Source organism: Oryzias melastigma, linkage group LG15 (genome assembly GCF_002922805.2).
Source record: "Oryzias melastigma strain HK-1 linkage group LG15, ASM292280v2, whole genome shotgun sequence".
Classification (NCBI taxonomy): Eukaryota; Metazoa; Chordata; class Actinopteri; order Beloniformes; family Adrianichthyidae; genus Oryzias; species Oryzias melastigma.
In genome coordinates, this window is record NC_050526.1 from 27,583,806 (window position 1) to 27,605,506 (window position 21,701).

A 21,701-nucleotide genomic window follows, 5' to 3' on the forward strand; every position below is an offset into this window, starting at 1 on the left:
CGGCCAATCGTGTGGAACGGCCCTGGAGACCAGAGCAAGAGTTCGGCTGAAACTGCAGGAGGAACAATAAATGCAGATGTGAAAGGAAAACCCTGAGGCTCCGAGTCAAGTGAAAGAAAACATTGTCTCCTCGGGTTAATATTGTCCTAAAATCATAGCCTGAAAAAACAAAGAATAACAAATAAAAACATGCATGATAAATGTATGATGAGATAAGATATTACAAGCAGTCCATTGAAATAAAGTTTTGCCGATAAATCTAAAATTAGCAGCAAAAACTAGCTTTTGAGGCCTCCAAACTAGTGTGTTTCATATCAAACTGCAGTAATTCCAACATCCTTCTTCCAATTTAGACAAAATTTTAATCAAATCAAACTGGAAAAAATCTGCAAATCATGTTTCACATGCGGAAGTCTTTAAAGAACAAACAGCAACAGTCTGTGCAAACCAGGGATGCAACAGTTCAATTTCAGCCCAATTTGGTTCAAACCTCAACTTTTTGGGTCACAGTTTTGTTTCGGTTTGATAGATGTTTAGTGTAGTACTAAACCACAACAAACTAAGAATCCAAAAATATATACATATTTTTTTCTCCATTTGCTAAAAAGCAATAAGATAAAACCATTCATTAGCCTTATACTAAGCTGGTTGTAATTTAATAAAACTATATAAAACTTAGCTCAACAACATGTTTTTGACACTTTCAGCGTAAACGTATGCAAACATATGCATTAGGGATGCAACGATTTACTTTCTCCACTGTTCGGTTCAATGACGTTACATACAATTCGGTTCTAAAAAGTGAGTTGTGGCATCCCAACATGGATTCAACAAATATTTAAAGCTTTTTTCTATTTAAAAGTTCCCTTTTACAATTTAATTCAGACTGGATACAAAAGACAAGACAAAACTACACTCTGGTGGGTTTATGAAGCCAAGATTCACTCTAATATCTTCATCACTATAAGTGGGACTTGCCCTGCATGTATTTTCTGGTCACTGGCTGGGTGCATGTGGTTTTTCTTTTCAGTTCACAGCATGCGCGGCTGCATTCTTCGAGATAGAAACGAGCAGAGAAATTCTGTCGCATAATGACCCAGTGTTAAAAATGAGTGGAAACAATACATACAGTTTCTAAACCCCACAAGACATGAAGTACAAATAGAAGCATGAGGATGAAGCTTCATGTTAATAAGTCTAACTAGTGTAAATGTGTGCAAACAGGATGGAGAGATAACAACGTGAAAGAACCTGCAGCAGATTCTTAGTCTTTACGCGCAAACATCTACAAAAGTCATTCAGATTCACCTCAAACCATCAAAAGACACGACAGATTCTCCAACCTTCATCTATACTTACAAGGTGAGTCCTGAAGAATTGCAAACACTTCAACCTGACAAACTTCAGATGAATCCTGCTATGATCTGTCTTTAACTATTCTCCAGCTGTACTCTGACTTTGACTAAAAGCAGCAGATGAGTCAAGCAGAACCTGGATTGAATGTGCAGCTGAAGCCCATCTAAAAGAGACTGAAAAAGTGAAGTGCTTCATCACCTCAACTTTGCGTTTGGAAACATCCTCTTACATCATACTGAAACAACAAAAAAAAAGCAAGAACTGCCCCCGAAAACCTTTAAATCAAACTGAAAAACCAGTTGAGCTGTAGAAACGTTTACCACAGAAAACACACAAATCCGGCACGAGTGGTTCACTGAAAGAAGAGCCGCTGAAGAATGCAAGAGAGGCTTAACATCAGTAAGCCTATTAAGCTGAAGTTGTAACAAAAACACCTCATTTAAGCCTGAGAGAAAAAAAAATGTTTTGCTCATGTTTGAATTCCAAGACTGAAAAAATGAACACAAAAATGATCTTTTACTAATTTTTCTTTTCTGTGCTGAAATCACGATGATAGCATTAGTTTGGACGAATAGTGTTTTTGCTATTTTTAATATGTTCTTGTAGCATTTTTCTTATAATGGAGGACATGTATAAAATAGTTTAGGATTAAAACTGTATTTCTGAGTATTTCTTTATACAAATTGCAGTAGTTCAGGAGGCCTCTGTTAGAAGAAGCTCAGGTTTGTGACGCAGCTACTGCCATGGACGGGCCAAAGTCTCCTTTCTCTACTACAATTCTGATGCATCCACTTGCAGACAAATATATCCATAAACATCTTCATTTTCCTGGTCTAAACTGGCATTTAGCTTAAGGGCTGGATGGCTTCACTATTGCTCGCGTTTTATTTATTTTTTTTGTTGTTTTTTTTTTTGCTATGCTAATGTTAGCTTCAGCTGGTGAGGGGCTATTTGCTAACTGGAGAGAGTGTAAACAATGGAATGCTGTGCTAACATCAGCGGCAACAGTCCAGCTCACAACCAAGAATCATATTTCTACAAAGCTTCTACTGTGCTGTAGGAAATATGTCTTAAAAATGACATTGGCTTTTTGATTTTGGCTAAAAACTACATAATCATACTTAAAATACCAATTGAAACAATTTTATGAAAGAAAAAAACATAGTTGGAACGGGACTTTAAAGACTCACTAAATTTAAAATGTTTAATTTTAGTGTTTTTACATGTTCTTGTGGCATTTTTCTGATGATGGAGGACATATTTAAAGAAAAAGATTCAAATTTTATTTCAGATTATTTTTTATTCAAATTGTTGAGAAAAATCCAGTTTGAAAAATATTGTATTTGTGAAAAAATGCTGGAAGGGCCACAAGCTAACTGCTGCACTACATTCTGAAGCATCCACTCGCAGACAAATACATCCATGTACGTCTTTGCTCTCCTGGTCTGAACTGGCATCAGGTTTAAAACATTACGGCTGGATAACTCCAATATTGCTTACAATTTTTGTTGCACCGGTAACGTTTGGGGTTGTAAGCTAGCAGGAGCGCTTGTACAAAATATTGAAGGAAAATGGGAGTGGCCTTATTCTGCAGGAACAGGCCCATCCATAATCCGGCGGCAAATTTCTACTGAATTCTCGCTGCTCTGCAGCAACTATGTCCTAGAAAACGACACAGGTTTTAGACTTTGGCCAAAAATGCCTTAATCATAATTAAAAGAGCACTAAAAATGCTTTGAAAACTGATCAAACGACTGGAGTAGGACTCTAAGATTTGATTTCTAACAAGTAAAACCACAAAAGCAAAGTTGTTCTTCTTCTCTTACTCAAAGAAAAACAGCAGAGTTCACTCAGTAAACTGCAAATAAATGAGAAAGAGTTGAGTGAAGTTTGTAGAAAACAATAATGAAATGTGACACCAGAAACTTCAAAGAATCTACACAGGAAAATGGTCAAAGTGACCTCAGCAAACATCAATTGAATTTTCTTTATATAGCCCAATATCCTAAAACAGTTGTTTCATTGAGGTTCATACCATCAGAGAAGTTAATGGACTCACGGCTCCAAAAACTGGCACATTAAACACACTTAAATACAGTACATTTTACCTTTATAATTAAGATTATTCTGTATTTATTCTGGTTTGAGCAAAAAAAAAAAAAAAACTGCTAGTAATAATTGATGCTAGAAAGCATGTTTACTTCCTTTATCTGAATAAGCATTGCTCTTCGAGGTGGTTCTTATGTGCTCAGCTTTTTTTTGGATGGTTCTTCCCGATGCTGAGCTTAATCAGAACATTCTTCGATTTGGCTCCAAAAATACTTAGGGAAGTTGAAGACTTTTTGAGGCCATTTCTGCTTTTTCTCAAGAGCATGTCCTGAAAACAGAGTCACACACTGAAAACAAAAGAGGGTAACACGGAGGTCAGGCATAGCCACTCAATAATGAAGGTCTTGTTCCTTGTGGTGTGAGGAAGTGACAGAAAAATCCAGGGTGAGGTTCAGAAATGTAGGTGGAAATCTCATGACAAACGTGAAAAATGATACAGAGGGTAGGCATGCAGGAGGACACATACGTTGGATTTCTGTTCACATTTATTCAAGACTTTTCAGAGACTGTTTGCAGGAGAATATCCGTCTCCCCACATAGAAAGACACATTTTCAGCTGCTAAAAGACTGAATAAAAACTGTCTGAAGAGAGTGGATTTAAGAAAAGTCAATTACTCCCAGGAACAGAAACCTGCGGTCACATTCTCTGTTTTCCACATTACCTTTCCTCAGGTGTGACCAGAAATGTTTTTGAAATATACTTTACTGATATTTTTCCCTCAAAATCCAGAACAGCTATTTTGTCTTCCTTTGTTTTTATCAAGTTCACGCCTCAATTTTTGGGCATCTGTGTCCCTCCAGGTAAACAATTAAATCAAAAGCAAAGAAATATTGATCCACCAGGATACATTAAGTCTGATTATATGAGTGCAACTCCATTATGACTTGGTGAAACTTGGTTCTGCTTTTTTCAGCATGTTTTCTGTCAAATTTGTGTCACTTCTTTTCATCGGCTTTGAAAGCCCAATATTAGATAAAACAGACCGTCAGGGTGAACCTCCTGAAATGTGCTTATTTCACATTAATCCTTCATCATGTTTATAAATACACAATCTGAATCACACCTTCTGGAGCAGGTCTTCTCCACTAAAGTGAATCCACTGAAGTTTCATCAGAAAACCCTCCAGAAAGAACAAGCTGAGACGTCACTAATAGGTTGTATGCACATTTGAAACTATATTTATTAAAAAAAAAAAACATCTTTCCAGGTAGTGCAACATCAGCCATGTGAGAGAGCTGCAAGCTGTCTGGGTGAGTCTCCAGTCGGACTGAGTCAGGAGGGAAAAGCTGGCATATGAACAGAATGAAAAAAGACAGCTTGCTCACTAAACCATCTCTGTGCGTCATTTGGACACAAATACAGAATCGTAGCTTTAACAGCTGCGGCGTTAACAGGTGGAGGAGCAAATACAAATGATCCAGAGGAAGCCGTTGAATCCAAAAAAAGAAATTTAAGAACAAAAGGAGTTAGATAGTGAAGAAAGCTTCTAAACACCCTATTCCAATAATCACAACTAAATGGGAAACAATTATTTTATTCTAAAAGTGAAAACATTAATCAGCGCAAAAGAGAAATACACAATATATGTGCTCTAGAAGTGCACATGATAAATTTGAATATTAAACATCCTGAAAGAGTCAGCTCACCAACTGTGCACGACAGGTTTTCCTGTCTGATCTTAATCTGAATCTTGTGATCAGGCTGCTGCTGTTTTTCTGACAGGAGGGGGCTGACCGGAGCCGCAGCAGCCTGACAGAGATTTCAAAACCATTTTTCCTCACAAGTGTCATATAATGACACACAAATCGAAATGCTCTTACATAATGTGGATGATAAATAACGTGTTGTTAACACCTGCCACCACCTCTGCACTGACTCAGCCTCGGTGCTGCTGGTGCAACGCACCGCCTGTATTTCTAACCAACGCAGTCCTGGAGGGCTTTAGGCAGTCTGCTGCAGGACACCCCCCACCCCCACCCCCACCTACACACCCACACACACACACAAACTGCACATCTTCACCTTTCTCACTAAACATAGTAACTTCTATATTCATAAATAGCTATAATATCAAGGTGAGTTTGTAGGAAGTATTATCAGCACACTTCAATTCTATCCTTTCTTTAAAAGCCAACTTTAGCAGCCTGGGCAGTAATTATTATAGCCAGGGAATTAAAATAAAACAACAATATAGTTAAATTCATTTCATATCTTTTCAGTATGAACAAACTATCTCAACTGTGCCACAATAATATGCTATGTGGTAATGACAGCAAAAACAAGACTGAAATAATTGTTTTTGAAAACAATAGGTAAAGACTAAACGAGGAAAAGTAGACATTAAAGCCACAAATAATTCAGTTGTTTTTTTGTTTTTTCACATTAAAACAAGATCTAGATAAGTAGACTAGAAGTACCCAGGTCACAATGTAAACACTTAAGTGGTTGAGCCTTTTTTGCAGCTGGCACCCAATTATGGAGATTATTTTGATTTTTAGTACTCATAAATTGAAGGCAAACTTTTCATTTTTAATGTAACATGATAATTTTTTTCTGTGAACTCTTGCTGCCAAGTCCTTATAGTTTAACATGGATTTCCTTAATAACAGCTAAACTAATTTCTAAATAATTTCTTAGATTGGGACACATAATTATTAGCTCTACCTGTACTTAAAGTGGGGTTCTTAATCTGCAAAAATGAATCAAATTGCAGAACCTAGAGTCAGGTCCATGTGCTGCAGACACATGGAATCAGCTTTATGATTAACTCAGATGTTCCTTTACTGTGTTTATGCTAGAAACTTTAATTTTTTTCTTGTTTTAAAATGCTGCACACTTATGGTTACATTTAACAAACTTTGTATACATCTTTTTGATTTGCTACATGTGAGTAGTCCTTTTCTTGTTTATTTGTTTGTTTTTTTACATGGGCTGTAAAAGTTTTTGCATCTCTGTAAACACCTTAAGTTACCTTTACGTATGAAACAGGCAACCTAAATAAAGATAGCTTTCTCTTAAAGATGATTTTATTTGAAAGTGTTCAGTATTTCCCCCCCTAATGAGTTACCAACATTGTGAATGTACTTTGATGCTGAGTCTGGTTCACATAGATCTCAGTCTGACAGCAGCATCTTACCTGCAGATCCGCTCCCTGCAGTCTACAATCCATGTACTTTTCCCACGCATAAGACAGGTCCGTCTCCAGTGGAAAAGCCATGTCGTCCACTCCTGCAGGTACTCCAGTATGAACAGTAAGGAAATTAGGAGGTATCGAGATCTCCGTTTGGGTTCTCTAACCCCCCGGATTGCTGGAAGTGTCCCAGACAGTCCGAACCAAACCCGAAATATTCTCTGGACCCATTCATTGTAGATTCATGGTTCCTTTGGCTGCTTTTCCGCTTTAAAACAGGCTTCTGCAGAAAAAAATAAAGAGGTGCCAAGGGTTAGCAAAACAAACTGGCGCTCGTGTTTTGAAACCGAACTTCAACGAACCTTTGACTAAATGTGAGGATTTTCACCCGAATTTGAACCCAAAACTTAAGTCTGACGAGCCGGACCCACGGGACTAAAACCAAAACACGGACTCCAACTGGAGCAATAAAGCCTGCTAGCTAAACAGGTTTTTGGCAGGACCAGTGGTAAGCTAGCAAAACGTAAAGCCGCTCTCTTCCGCTAAAAGTTAACCTTTCAAAATAATGCAAAGGATCTGATATCAAGTCGAAACCAAAACTAGCCTCGACAAAGCTTAAAAAAAAAAAAAATTATCCAACGCAGTGTTGGTGTGACTTTTAGACTGGTTACAAAAAAATCTTAATGATGATTAATTGTTGGTCTATGTTTTTAAAATGTCTAAGAAACAAAACTGTTAATTAAAAGCATAAGCAGATAAGAATATTTAGTTAACCATATTTGAACAGCAATGCCAATCATACACCTTAACTGATAAGTGTTAGATTGCACATTACTTTTAATTTCGACTTTCAAAAAACTTTTATTTTGACAGTTTCCTTTTCCTGATTGATTTTGGAATTAACTTAACAGCACTGCACGATGCCTTCGACAAATATATAAAATAAATAACGTAAACATTGTTAAAGTAAAATACACGTTTGATAATATACATCTTCCACACAATATAATACATATCCGGGCCGTTTTGTTTTTTTCGTTTTAAGACATATAGTGAAATGCGCTGCTGGTCGATGCATCATTACCGTCCTAAATGTTTGGAAGGGGTCAAAACTGCCAATAAAGACAGCAAAAAAAATATTTAAACATGCCAGCGGCTCAAAAATAATGCTATTTTCAAGGCCACATTTTGTGAGAGTATATATTTTTAATCTACCTTCGTTTTCAGTAAAAGATAAAAAGCCAGCCAAATGCTATCTTTCGTCCAATCCTTAAACTCGAATATTTTACCCTCAGCTTAGACTGCTAGGTAGAATCCGACAAAGTCCCTTGCTGTTGTATATTCTAGATACGTTTATGTTAAAATATTCTGGGTTTTATTTAGATTGTGTAGAAATAGACAAACTAAACTTATGTTAAATTCACCGAGGACAAGAATTTTCTTTAGCAATTTAATACTTGGTGAATAAATGCTCAGTGCCTTTCAGACAACAATGAGGGCATTCTGACGCAGCACTCTTAGCATTTCCCATCATGCTATTGGACAACTTTTTCCAGTCATTGGAATTTCGTTTAAGAATAAACGGTCCGTTTGAGGACCCCTGAGAAGGGTCCACTTTGCTTTTGAAATTGAAATTTATATATATATATATATATATATATATATATATATATATATATATATATATATATATATATATATATATATATATATATATATGTGTGTGTTTTTTTTACTTAATTATGCTAGGTTTTTTTCAGATAATAAATGCACAATTTCATTAAAGATATACATTTTGTCCCTAAAAATGTGTGATATAATAAAAATAAAATGTAACCTTTGAATAAATAAGTAAATCCTCTCAATTACCCCTTTGACTATGTGTATAACAAGTTTTCAACAATAGTTTTTGACAAATCTTGGCAGGTTGTACTCGCACTCTACACACGGTGGCGCTGTTGCTAACAAAAACATGAAAAAAACACAACAGTCTGTTAAAAAAAACAAAATCCAAGTTTATTCCTTTTGCTGCCAACCATACAAAGTGAAACTTCCCAGGTTGTAACTTTTCCTCTTTTCCTTGATAACGTTTACATGCTTTAGTCAAACTCGACTGCCATGCTGCCATTATCACAGTGATGCAGTGACATCAAATTCACATTAAATTATGTGTCCCTGGAACTTTATTCTCAGTTCATTCATATTGAGGAGAACATGATAAAGTTTATATCTACAAAACTCTGTCGTAATTCTCTAAGTGAGAAATATTAAACAAGTGTAAAGAGATAGCACTGAGTGATAAAAGGCACAATAGTTTTCAGCTGCATTTTCTTTTCACTTTTTGCCAGTTTAAATCTAATAATAGTGATTGGCTTCTTCTTGCGATTGTCTGAGCAGACACTCGGGGCTTGTCTGGTTCCTTTCAATACTCGACGGGTCTCTCCAAACAGCCTGCAGTCGCTGGATTGTTCGGACATTTGCAGGAGCGACCAGTCGGCGTTGCTAAACAGAGATGAGTGCAGCCTCCATTGTTCACAGAACAATAGTTTCGTCCTGGAAGAAACAAATATGTATTACTGGAGTGGAACATCGAACAGAAGGTGTGAGGAATATGGTAGGATTTCTCAAGTAAAGGCATGCTGAACTCCAGATGTTTGAGGCCCACTCCCTTCATTCTGAATTCCCAAATGCTTGAAGCCTTATCTCCAAGGGGAGGATGGAGCCTGGCGCTTCACTTTACTATTAGTCCTCCCTTCAGTTAATGCTCAGTGCTAGCAAATGAGTTCTTCACCACTTTAAGAACAGAAACTTTTTTTGTTACCTGGAGGACACTGGGAATAAGCACTGGTGATTCCATACAGCTTGGTCTGTTTTAGAGGCTGGAACTCGTCCGACTCTCTGCCACTATAGCGGTCCATGGCAACCACAGCGTTCCTGTCCAAAAAAACAACTGGAGGTCAACCATATGGAATGGAAACTTGAAAACTCCACTTTTTGTTTTGTTAAACTCTTGTCAAGGGTCAGCTTGGTTTCTCTCTGATTTTAAACTTCTGAAATGTGTGCCTTCCCCCCACCGAGACCTCTCAACCTCCTGTTGTAAGGTCCTGGGGAGATCACAGGGAGGCCCTGGCAGGTCATTCACAGATGCCTGAGCTGAGAAATTGCAAGCAGCTGTCACTTTTTAAGATCTCCTCTCACTTCATGTTGTGCACACAAGTCCAGCAAATCTTCATATTCGTTCAGCCTTGACAAATCTGCACAGCTTAAGATAAAATCAACTTTAATAATGTGGCCAGGAGTTTGTGTTAAGAGCAAAACCATGGACATTTTCATTTGTTAGAAGTAAATAGCTACATTTTTAAAGAAAATCAAGAAAAGAAATGCTAAAAATATAGATAATTAAAAAAGAAAACAAATTATTATAATTTAACATGTCTCCTTCTACCTCTGCTGATCAATGCAGCACACGACAAATTCATAAAAAAAAAAAAAAACACTTTTTTCAAAAAGGCTGCTTTTTTTTGTTCTATCTCCATAGCAACCATTCTATGTTTTGGTCGCCTGGGGGTGACGAACAGATCTATGAAACTTTTCAATGAATCGTCAAAAGTAATTTTTTTTTATTTCCTTGGCAACTGAGGTTTTTTGTTGACCACGCCCACATTTCTTATATTCTCAAAACCTTTGTCATATCGTTTTGTTCAGCTTGAGCTATCAATTCATGCATTAAATTTTCACAATATTCCGGTACAAAATGTACGAGCAACAGGGAAACGCCACTTTTACGGGCACTACATTTAAAATCTAAAATTACTAAAACCAACATTTTCCAAGTAGCTTCCCAGTGATGCTCGGGGAGTTAGGAGGTGATAGGTCATAATTCCTAGGGGGAGTTACATTTGTAGAAGCAACTAAAGGGGATTTTTGTTGAAAATTTAAAATGACAGCCTCTTCCTAAGGTCAAAGGTCAGCAAAATTTTGGTTCTGGTCATTGACTTAACTTGGTGGCATGTGTGTAAAATTTCATATAGATCACTCATATAAAAATTTATTTTCCCATATTGTACAAAAATATGAAAAAAATCAAATTTTCCCACAAAATGTTCCCCTAGCTTTAGGCCGTGTGCCCATCCCATAATAACAGGGACTGCTGCGGGACAGAATTAATGTTTTAGGAGACTTTCTGTCAGTTTGAGGTGAGTCTAAGAAAAGTCCTACATTGTTTTTACTTCATAAAAACTCAGAATATACTCCGAAAACTCACATTAATTCCCAAATTTGTAAAAATCAATTAATTGAAGCTGTTTTCATTCAGTTTAAATTAAAAAACAGTCAAAAAGACGGAGACCTATTCCAGTCAGTGTAGAAGATTTTCCTCCCATAAGATGTGATTCCAAACGGATACTGGATCCCCTCCAAGACCGTTAGGCGATCACCTCGATCGGGATGCATGCACTCCATTTTATGGGTTCCTGCGGGCACAGCGTCACGCATTAAGCAGATTAAAAGGCCGACTTCGTCTCATAGAGGAGTTGTCCGTTGAAAACATGCAGTACCTGCATCCGCCCAGCACAAAAGGGAGCTCTGAAAGTCGTAAGTCAATCCGTTTGGAAGGCCCAGATCGTTCTGGACCAGAACCCGTCTGTTGGATCCATCCATGTAAGAGGTCTCGATTTTGGGGGCTTCACGGTTCCAGTCAGCCCAATATAAATGACTGTTGAGGGAGCAAACACCCGTCAGTGCAACATAAAGACATAGAAGCTGTCAGCACTAAAGTTCTTCAGGAAAATACCAAAATGTAAATTTTTGACAACTTTTTTTAATACAGAATATCTTGACTTTTTTATTATTTGTAGAAAAAAGGTTGCTTTATAAGTAAATTTTAGGAACAATTTGACAATTATTCTGTAACAGGCTAATGAAATGCTAAAGCTGATAACAAATGAGATTATATATTTACATTTAATTGAACAGAATTTCAATAAAATTGATGTAGCTAAATTTTAAACCAAACTAAACTCAAATGTAAAAACTGAATGGAATTGAAGCTAAACTTCAATGCATTAAAGAAACAAACAAACCTGCAAGTCAAGTCAACTAAAGAAAATTATTATCTTTTGATCCTCAAGCTAATTATTGAAACCAAATGTTTTTTAAAGATAGTAGTTAAGTATTGGTTCTTTTTTCCCCATCTAATGCCTTTTTGTCATTTAATTTGTTTTCTCAAATTAAAAACGTTTTTTAGTCTTTTTTATTAAATGTAATTATGTTGTATTCCCCTTTTGTTACCATATCATAATTTGAACGCACCCATTATTGGGGTCAGTGACGATTGCACGAGGGTTTATGAGACCCGAGTCTATGATGACACGACGCCGAGACCCGTCCAGACTCGCCACCTCGATGCGATCTTTCACAGAATCCGTCCAGAACATAGTCCGCCCAATGTGGTCGATGGAAATTCCTTCTGGACTTCCCAAATCTGCGAGAAAACATGGAACACCCTCACTTGGCTTCATTTAAAGACTGATCCTGAGGGTAAAAGTGAATGTACCTGCTCTTATGACTGCAGCAGGCTCCCCTCCTTGAATACTGGCTTTGCTGATGGAGGGGGAGGTGATGTCTGTCCAGTAGACCACCTTCTCCACACAGTCATAAGCCACTCCGATGATGACCCTCTCCTGCGAAGGGATCAGCAAAAAAATGTCTTCAAACTTGACGCAGATGTTTTTTCTTTCAAATTGGGAATGCAAACAAACTGAGCGCAGGAAGCTGGACCTCAGGCCAGCTGCTTTGGATATCAGAGTGATGTAAAGTCCAGACTGCAATTCCAAAGATGTCTGACTGTTGTGAGTCATTAGGCTGAGTGACACCATGTGTCTGCAGTAAAGTGCGAGCCTCAAACCCGCAGACAGATGGGAACTGCGAGCGTTATTGTAAGCAAATGGAGAGGTTGGAATTTGAGACACAGCAGATGTAGAAGCATGTCATGTTCTCACTAATCCACTTCAGTTGTTTCCCAAAAAAAAGGAGGACCAGAGAAAACCAACCGGGAGATGGAGGACGACCTTGGAGCCTTCTTTCTTCATCTCGTAACCTTCCAGAGGAACGTGTTCGATCCTGCCGCTCTGGGCGAAGAGCAGGTGCGACCCTGGAGGCAGAGGGTTAACATCGGGCCGAGGGGTGGGTCGAACAACTGGAGGCCCCCCATCATTATGGATACCTGTATGAAATGGTCCGTTTGTTTATAACTACCTCTGACAACCTGTCCGTTTTGTGTTTGATGCTAAAATGAACTCCAGTAACTCACACATGGGGCTCCTGCCGGGTTCTGAATAAGTCCCCTGGATCTGAACCCCGTTTCGGTCCACACACCAGCAGTATCCTGTCCATCGTTCGCACTGCATTGCCTCATATTCGCCATTCTCATCACAAGTAGGGATGTGCCTTTCAGAAGGGCGGGGGCCCCGTGGGCCAAGCCCTGTCCCACCCAGAAGACTGTCCCGCTCCTCCTCACAGCGCGTTCTTCTCCTGTCTGAATAGAAGAACACAAAACAACAACTGGGCTACAGGAAGTGTTTCTATTTATCCACACAAAACACCAACGTCCTTACTTTAAAACATTTCAAACATGCAGGATTAAATGAAAACCAGACACCAGCTGGTAACAATAGAATCCAGAGAGGAATCCATTCCCAAGCTTTGCTCTTTTTCAGCTGGCTGGGAAAAGAAACTAAAGTCATCTGGATTTTTTGAGATCCACATAGAGAGAATGTACTCAACTGCTTCAGACATGACAAACAAATGGTTCAGAGCAGAGATTCACATTGATTGGTTTATTTTCATTCTGATCCATCCACTTGTAGACAACTAGATCCATGTGCATCTTTGCTTTCCTCGTTTGAGCTGAGACAGAAAGCTCTCGATTATGTGTGACGGCGAGGGGGAGTGGCATTATTCCACACCAAAAAGTCCTGCACACAACTCAGAGGGAATTTCTAAGGAACTCCCACCGCTCTGCAGCAACTATGTCTTAGTAAACAACAGATTTTTTTTATTATTATTTTGGCTAAAAACAGCATAATTATGCTTAAAAGATCACAGGGAACAATTTAAAAATAGATCAAAGAATACATAAATTGACAAATGAAAATGATGCTAACTTCCTAATGTTAGGATTGCTCCTAATCATTAATGGACATATTAGTCCCTATGCAGACAATACACACTATTGTCAGGAATCTGGTGATACGATACATATCGCGATACATCTTTCATGAAACGATGCATCTCCTGATACATATCTATACAATACCAGACAATATTTCACTATATGACTGAATAATTAGCTGAATATTAATACATTTCTCACAAAAGTAAAATAGTAAAATGTTATTTAATGATCAGAACATTAAGCAGAGCAACTTTATCTCATAAACAAGTGGCTTTTACCCAAGCAAATTCATGGTGCTTTTGTTTTTGTGATTTAGTGAATATTTAAGTTGAAAACAAAAGTTAGACTACATGTTTGCCTTGAAATAATTAATTAGATATTTCCTTGGTCATATCTTGAATCGATACAATTTTCGCCAAATTAAGTATTGCGATATTTCACTTTTCTTACACCCCTAGTACAGACATAGAAAGATAAGTAAAACATAATTGGATTGGATTTTAAGCAAACTTAAAATCCAATCCAATTGTGTTTTGTTTATCTTTTTTTTACATAGTTACCATAATGTTGCCTCTTACCTGAGTAGCAGTAGGAGCCATCGCCTCTGTAGCCCTGCCTGCAGCGGCACATGAACGATCCCGGGGTGTTCAAGCAGTCTGCGTCTTGGTGGCACCTGTTCGACTGACACTCGTCAACGTCTTCAACCATAAAGCGAGAAGATGAGAATTCAGAAAAGATCCTATGAGCACCTGAACAGTTTGGTCTTACTAAGACAATTAACCAGAAAATTTTAGAGAAAAGTTTCTGAATTAAAACGTATGTATGCGTTTTTGACCAAACCTTGGCAGTTTCTTCCGTCTCCTACATAACCAGGCAGACAGGAGCAGATAAAGGATGAACTGCCTATGTAGTTGCACTGAGCACGCTCGGGAACATCACAGTCATGAGTGCCTTCCTCACAGTGGTTCACAGGACGATCAATCTCTACAGAGGGAAAAAAAATGTTTTTTTTTTTTATTCTTATACAGTTTTCATTTTACAGTTGAGGTCATCTGGTGCTCTTCTCAGCATTTGAGCAACACTTTAATAAAATAAAATGAAATAAAATGCATCAATGAAATATTCCCAAAATGTGAGACTTTTCTGTAAGATTTTCTGTATCATATTAATCTTCTCCAAACAGTTCTGTCATATTCTTACTTAAAACAACTTGTCAGGTTTTATGACTGAACCATGAAGCAACCCACAACTTCCAGTTTGACACCAGTTCAAAAACAAAAGTAACTACCGTCAGGAGACTTCACCAAGTACTAGCTCTTACCTTACTGAAAAATAGAATCTGTTGCTCAAAAAACGACAAACTATAATCAGACATTCTTGATATAATCAATAATGAAGGATTGTTACAAGTGTTTATTGATAAATATATCAAGATATGTGTAAATCCAGGCACCCAGACAAGAGAACAGACTGAATTTTAGCTCTAGACGCCATTTTTAAATAGAAATTATTTTTAGTGTCTAGTTTTTTTGTTCCAAAACACTTTTTTGTCACCATTGTAGGTCGATTTACATCCATCAAAGGCGCAGAGGAGGTTTATGAAGATCATAATTTAGTTTTGCTTTTTATTAAAAATCACCTAAGTTTGATCATGTTAATGAGAAATAAAATCAAACAACTGACTTACTGGTTGTGTTTGAACAACCATTGCGACTATTACTGTTAACCCTTTAACATCTGAAATGTTGGCGGCGACACCAAAATAACACACTTTTTGACATGCAATAACTTTTGAACTGTTTAGGTAACCAACATAATTCCAGTGTTGACCTAGACAGTAGAAGTGCTGCAAGAAGCCAAAAAGCAGCAACACTGGAGCAAAGGCTCCGGTATTAAAAACACATTTTTGCAAAGGTCAGTGTTTGATGGCGACATATCAACAACCTAACTTCAAATCAGCTCAATACAAACATCACACACCCAATAAACTCCTCTCACAGGTACGGCTTTGAATCTCCACCTCACCGATCTTTGCTGCTGACCCTGCTTACCAACGCAGTTGCGACCATCACTTCCAAACTGAAAGCCGTCTTCGCACTCGCAGCGGAAGGTCCCGGGTTGGTTGTTGCAGACAGCGTTATATCCACAGCTCTGAGGGTTCTCTCTGCACTCATCGATGTCTGTCAAAAAAAGACAAGATGCAATTACGTCCTAATAACACAAACATTAGAGCCAAGTTTAATCTGCGATTTGTCTAATCAGTGGCTTCGTTTTTCAGAATTTAGAAGATCAAACGTTCAGACTTGATTAGATTTCTTAATTGTTCCAAGATAGAATCAGTCTTAATTGCTTCCTTCCAGTTTCTACTGTGCGTCCCTTCCTGTTTGGTCTCTTTTTAAGACGGTTGTAGAGTTTGACTGTGTGACAACGTGACGCATGGTTTGTAAACTCAACCCTTCCCAAGAACAAAAACATTTGAAGCTTTTTATTGGTGGACTCTAAACAGACATGAAGTCATGTCAAACATGTAAACAAATGTCTAAACTTAGTGTCTTACCGTCACATCTACGGCCATCGCCAACAAAACCAACAGCACACTCGCACGTAAACTGGGCTCCCTGACCAGGTCGGCAGATCGCATTGTTGTCACAACCGTGTCCTCCAGTGAAACATGGATTTTCCTCCGGTCCCCCCCCTGAGAAAATACGGCAATACTCTGTTTCACAAAAACAACCCCAACTTTTGCCTGAATGCCTGTTGGGCAGACAAGACGTACAGGAGGGAAGGAAGCTCAGAGCAAAACAAAGAAACAAAAGAGCTTCCTGGTCCTCACCATTGACGTCTCCAACCTTGTTGCTCATGGCGTACCGCAGGATTTTATTGTTCCTATCATACAAGACAAGGACCTGATCCACATTGAGCGTCTGGGAAGGTTTTACTTCTCTCATTGAGTCGTCATGCTGGCAGCTCTTGAAGATGATAGTCTGACGCCACTGATATGTTCTGGTCTCGGTGGGTCGATCTGGCATGGTGACCTCGTAGTCCCGGGTCGAGGATGAGGTGATCACTAAAAAAATGAGAGCATCAGTGAAGTCATAACCAGAACCAGTCCATTCTAAATTACTTTTTGAAGGAGTAACCTACAGTTGGCGCCGTACTGGTAGATCTCAGCGTAGGAGCCCATTTTCACGCTGGAGCCACGAGGTATTTCAGGGACCTTGCCCTCTAGGGTGGTTTTCACCACAAGGTGATCCAGCTCATCTGCGCCTTTGAACTCCTGTCTGATTATCAGCTTCTCATTCCGGGGCTGAAAGGTCACCTCAGCTTCCCGTGTGAACTCCCCCCCTGCAGAGAACAGAAAAGAGAAAGTCAACAAAAAGACTTTAGTCCTGGATGAACTCTCAGTACCCCCCATCTGTCCCAGTTTAGGAGATGTGGGGGGAATTCACTCAAGGTGTGAATCTGAGGCCGAACAACCAGCAAAAGTAGAGAAGTGACTGAAGTTCTAATTCTCACCGATGATACTGAAGCCGTTCTTGTAGCCAGGTTGTTCCAGAGCAAACGCCCACCCGATCCCGCCGGCGAGAGCCGACAGCGGCAAGAGGGACGGACCGAGAGTCTCGGGAATATCGCTGATGGCAACGTACGACCGGCCGTCGTTAACCACGACATATGAGTGGAGATCAACTCCACCGAGTTCCACTGGGTAAGGGGAGTTTCCCACAAACACTCTCCCATGGACTTTGCCATTCATCCTCTGAGGCTTTCCTGGAAAAAAGGAAGTCAGGAGGAACGACAAAGGACAATTTGGGGTGAGGACAATTTCAAAATAAAACTCGTCACACCAATCAAACAAAAGTGATTTATAACGTTACTTAACAGAAGATACTTTGGTTATTTTACCACAATGCAATTATTTTAAAGCCGCAATCAGAAAAAATACCTTCTGCAACACATTGTATCCCATTGCCATAGAAACCAGGCCTGCAATGGCAACAGAAACCACTTGAATAATCCCGGCAGTCAGCAAACTGGGAACACTTGTTCCGGTTGTTGGCACATGTTCCAAAGTTGTACGAAAAGACTGAAAATATAAAAAAATAAAATAAAAACACAAATTCTTGAAAATAATTAATCAAATTAAAATGCGAGTAATATTCTGTAACAAAACATGTATGCATTTGGTTTTGATTCTATTCCGCTATTGTTTCAGGCACTGTTGTCCCATCCAGATTTGTGTTCTGTTCAGGGCATCTGGGATCGCCCCTTTAAGGGGGGAGCTGTGAGGTTTCATGTGCTTTTTTCAGGTTTCCCTTTGATTAAATTGTGTTTTTCTGGTTCAGCTTTAGTCTGTTTTTGCTTCTTTCATAATCACACAATGTTTCTAACAATCTGTAATATGTAACAAACTTCAAATCTATGGTTGAGCTACTTTGGGTACGACATTACCACCTTTCCTGTCTGTGCGCAGTATCCTCTTGAACCACTGCTATATATCCACCCTGTGAAATTCTTTTTTAGACCAACTTGTTCTAAAATCCAGAAGGCTTTCACTATAACGGTGTTTCTTAATATCCACTTCGATGAACATGGTGTTTTTGGTGATTTTGACATTTTCTTGTGGCATTTTTTTGATGATATGTGACATATAAAAGATTAAAATTATATTTCTGAATATTTTGTTATTCAAATCATTGTGAATCAAGAGTGGACAAAAAAAAATATGTTAAAAAAAGATTACGTTTGGGACAAAGAAAATACATTGGGTGGGCCACAAGCTCCCTGGTCCAAGCTCTCAGCAATGGAGAAGGGAAAGAGGGTGGGGTTGCCATGCTCCAATGATCCCGCCCAAAACTCAGAGGTGAGTTTTGAATGAATCCCTGCCGCCCTGCAGTAACTATCCATCCATCCATCCATTTTCTTGTCCGCTTCTTCCCTTTCGGAGTCACGGGGGTGCCGGAGCCTATCCCGGCTACTGAAGGGCGAAGGCGGGGTACACCCTGGACAGGTCGCCAGACTGTCGCAGGGCCTCAATCACACACACATTCACTCTCACATTCACACCTAGGGACAATTTAGAGTCACCAATCAACCTATGAAGCATGTTTTTGGACGGTGGGAGGAAGCCGGAGTCCCCGGTGAAAACCCACGCATGCACGGGGAGAACATGCAAACTCCACACAGAAAGGTCCCAGCCGGGAGTCGAACCGGGGCCTTCTCGCTGTGAGGCAAGAGCGCTAACCACTGCGCCACCGTGCAGCCCTGCAGTAACTATGTCTTAGAAAATGTTTTCTTGGATTTCGGCTGAAAACAACATGATCATGATTAAAATACTACTGTTCCTCAGTTCATTTATGTGCTCCACCTCCTTCTGCAAACTTAAAAATAATCAAAAAATATTTTTATGTCTTTCTCTCAGACTCACCATCTACATTAATCTCAGTTTCATCCAACTCCACCACTTCTGGATAATGCGGCTGAGGCGGCTGGTATTGATTAGAATGGATTTCGATCTGTCCTGGATCATATTTAACTTGTCCGTCTGTGTTCAAAGGCCTACTTGGCTCAGTGGCCTGCGGTAGGGGTGGTGGTGGCTCGGTCGGCAGGTCAGTGACCTCTCCAGGAACCACGTCAGAAAATTTGGGGGAGGTTCCGATCTCGTACACCCACACACCACGCTGGCCAGAGTTGGTCTGCCTGTGGGAGGAGAAGATGGAGACTTTAGGGTTAGAACTGTTTCATCTAAGGGATCGTGAAATGTAAAATATGATCTTAAAAGAGTAATGGAGTCTATCAGCCACTTACTCTGCGAGGTCTCTCACTGAAGACTCATCATCCATCATGGTGCGATAGTATGGCCCCTGACTGGAATACCAGAACCCTTGTACCAAACCTTCACTGAAGCCAGCATGCATAATAACATCACTGCCTTTCACCAGGGTGGAAGAAAACTGTATACCGTCTCTTGCATAAAGCAGAATGGCATATGAGGCTTTTTGCAAAGATGCAAGAACCAGCTGGAAGGAGTTTCTCTGATGAAACCGGAGAAAAGACATAAATAACAGATTCCCCTCCAGATGGCGTGGAAAACTGTGGGAAACTCACTCTTTTTTCAATGCCATCTCCTCTAGTTTGAGGTGTGTGTGATGCTACGTCAACCCAGGTGACCACCACAGCATGACTGGGATCAACCTCATCGCTGGATGGGAAGGCCCGGTTGATGTGCTCGGCCGCTCGACGCAGGATGTCCGGTCTGGAGTCTTGACGGAAGAAAACCTTCCCCACGCCATCACTGGTGTCCAGATCGCCTTGAAGGGCCGCAATCATCCCAAAGGATGGCGGCATTTTACCGAGATACGTCGACTCGCTCGTTGGCTCTTCTGTGGCAACAAAACCATTGGTGTTGATCTGAAATCAAACACTCAACTTGGTCATTCGCAATCAAGAAACAAGACGAGCCTTTGACAGTTTCAGCCTGACCCACTTTGATCTTTGCTGCAAACTCATTACACTAATGAAGCAACTCAGCTGCTATGAGCTCTTCTACAACAAACGAGGCCCCAATTAAAAAGCCTTTCTTACAGGCTTTACACACTCAGAGCTTTCTTCTTCATGGACTCAGAATGGGAGCTCACGCCAAAAGCATGCACCCACTCCTCTTCCTGACCGGGGGAAAACAGAACTGCCTCTGACCCAGGCTGTGCCGTTTCCTGTTCTTGCCCCCTACGAGCTGCCTCCCCCCCAAAAGAGCCTGAAGCTTTAACTCTAATTCTCATTACAGAAACATCCTGTCAAAAGTGAGTTTGGGAAAATGATCAGTGGTTTGACAGATGTGGAGCTGAGAGGGATGTTCAGGGCATACTGTAAATGGAAAACAGAGAATGTTTCGGCGAGCTTTACTGTGGGCGACAAAGGAAGGAGTCATCCTTTTATAGTTTTAACTCTGAATTTATCTTCAAAATGAAGCATAAACTTCAACTTTGTTGCAAAACCTCCACAGAAATGTAGTATTTTAAGTACGTTTTTAAACATGGGGCATAAAAATCAAACATACAATTTTTTTTCTGTATAAACTGAGTTTTTGTCAACATGTGGACATTGTTCTGAGTTTCTGTCTCCGTCAACAAATGTAGATGCTTCATTTATAACAAAAGGAAAGGAAATAAACATTTTTAGAGCAATATCATCCACTGAAAAGCTACAAAGGTCAAAATCCAATCAGTTTAGCTCAACCATTCCTATTCTAGATATTCAGTATGAAGTCAGCCTCTGAAGAAATATGGAGTTTCTTCATCTTTTAGCAGAAAAAAATAGAAGCTTAGCCCATGTTTGCATGTAGCTCCAAAGCAGAAAGATCGGACAGGAACTTCCAAAAAACTTGTGCGTAAAAGTTCCTGACCTCGTTTCAACATCTCTGACAGAATCCTGCTAGTTTTAGCGAGGTTACTGATTTTCGAGCGAACTTACAAATATGCTGTTAAAGGAGCGGTCATAGAAGAGCAGCGGCGCGCTAAGATCCAGCCGCTGCGTCTGGTCGTTCCCCGCGTCCAGAAGCTGATCTCCTGCGCTCTCGCCGAAGGGGAAAAACTCGTCCCGTCTGATGCTGTGCGCCGAGGCGAAAAAGCCCAGAAAAGTGGCCCAAAGCAGCCATCCTCGGTCCCGCCAGAACATCCTTGGTCCTCCTTCAGGGGCAGCTGAGCTCTCTGTCCCAGTCTGGATGGGTCCGAAATGTTCGGAGGAGGGGAGAGGAAGGGGAGGCAGCATACCCTGTCATTTCAGGAGGGGTTTTTTAACGTTGATTTTGGGGGTGGGTTTTACATTTGATTAACAATAGTCACCACGCTTTTTGTAATTATTCAGAATCAGGATCCAAAGAATCCAAACAGACGCAGCTTTGGACGGAAGTTCATTAAACCAATTAGCGGCAACTT

General features: G+C 39.8%; 2 protein-coding genes across 7 annotated transcripts in view; both read right to left on the reverse strand.

The window, feature by feature from the left end:
- lyst (lysosomal trafficking regulator) overlaps positions 1–7,902 on the reverse strand; it is a 57,286-nt gene extending 49,384 nt beyond the window's left edge. For 3 of the 6 annotated variants that reach the window (XM_036215668.1, XM_024296573.2, XM_036215669.1), the window contains exons 1-2: positions 6,959–7,630; positions 6,603–6,879 (exon numbers count right to left, since the gene is read on the reverse strand). In XM_036215668.1, the coding sequence (XP_036071561.1) occupies positions 6,603–6,683 (81 nt within the window). In that variant the 5' untranslated portion in view covers positions 6,684–6,879; positions 6,959–7,630. Of the gene's footprint in view, positions 1–1,359; positions 1,781–6,602; positions 6,880–6,958; positions 7,631–7,680; positions 7,699–7,811 lie in introns of those variants that run through there. The other 3 variants (XM_036215666.1, XM_036215667.1, XM_036215670.1) reach the window with 3 other exon arrangements.
- Positions 7,903–8,585: 683 nt separating this feature from the next.
- On the reverse strand, positions 8,586–21,521 carry nid1a (nidogen 1a). The gene is made up of 20 exons (XM_024297726.2): positions 21,238–21,521; positions 19,876–20,178; positions 19,576–19,802; positions 19,196–19,467; positions 17,714–17,854; positions 17,287–17,538; positions 16,915–17,115; positions 16,604–16,837; positions 16,328–16,465; positions 15,822–15,950; positions 14,611–14,754; positions 14,349–14,468; positions 12,907–13,131; positions 12,647–12,819; positions 12,151–12,277; positions 11,907–12,078; positions 11,153–11,310; positions 10,945–11,068; positions 9,418–9,530; positions 8,586–9,149 (listed from the first exon to the last, which is right to left on the reverse strand). The coding sequence occupies exons 1-20, from the start codon at positions 21,439–21,441 to the stop codon at positions 9,019–9,021; spliced, it is 3,588 nt and encodes a 1,195-aa protein (XP_024153494.1). The 5' UTR covers positions 21,442–21,521; the 3' UTR covers positions 8,586–9,018.
- Positions 21,522–21,701: the final 180 nt, after the last annotated feature.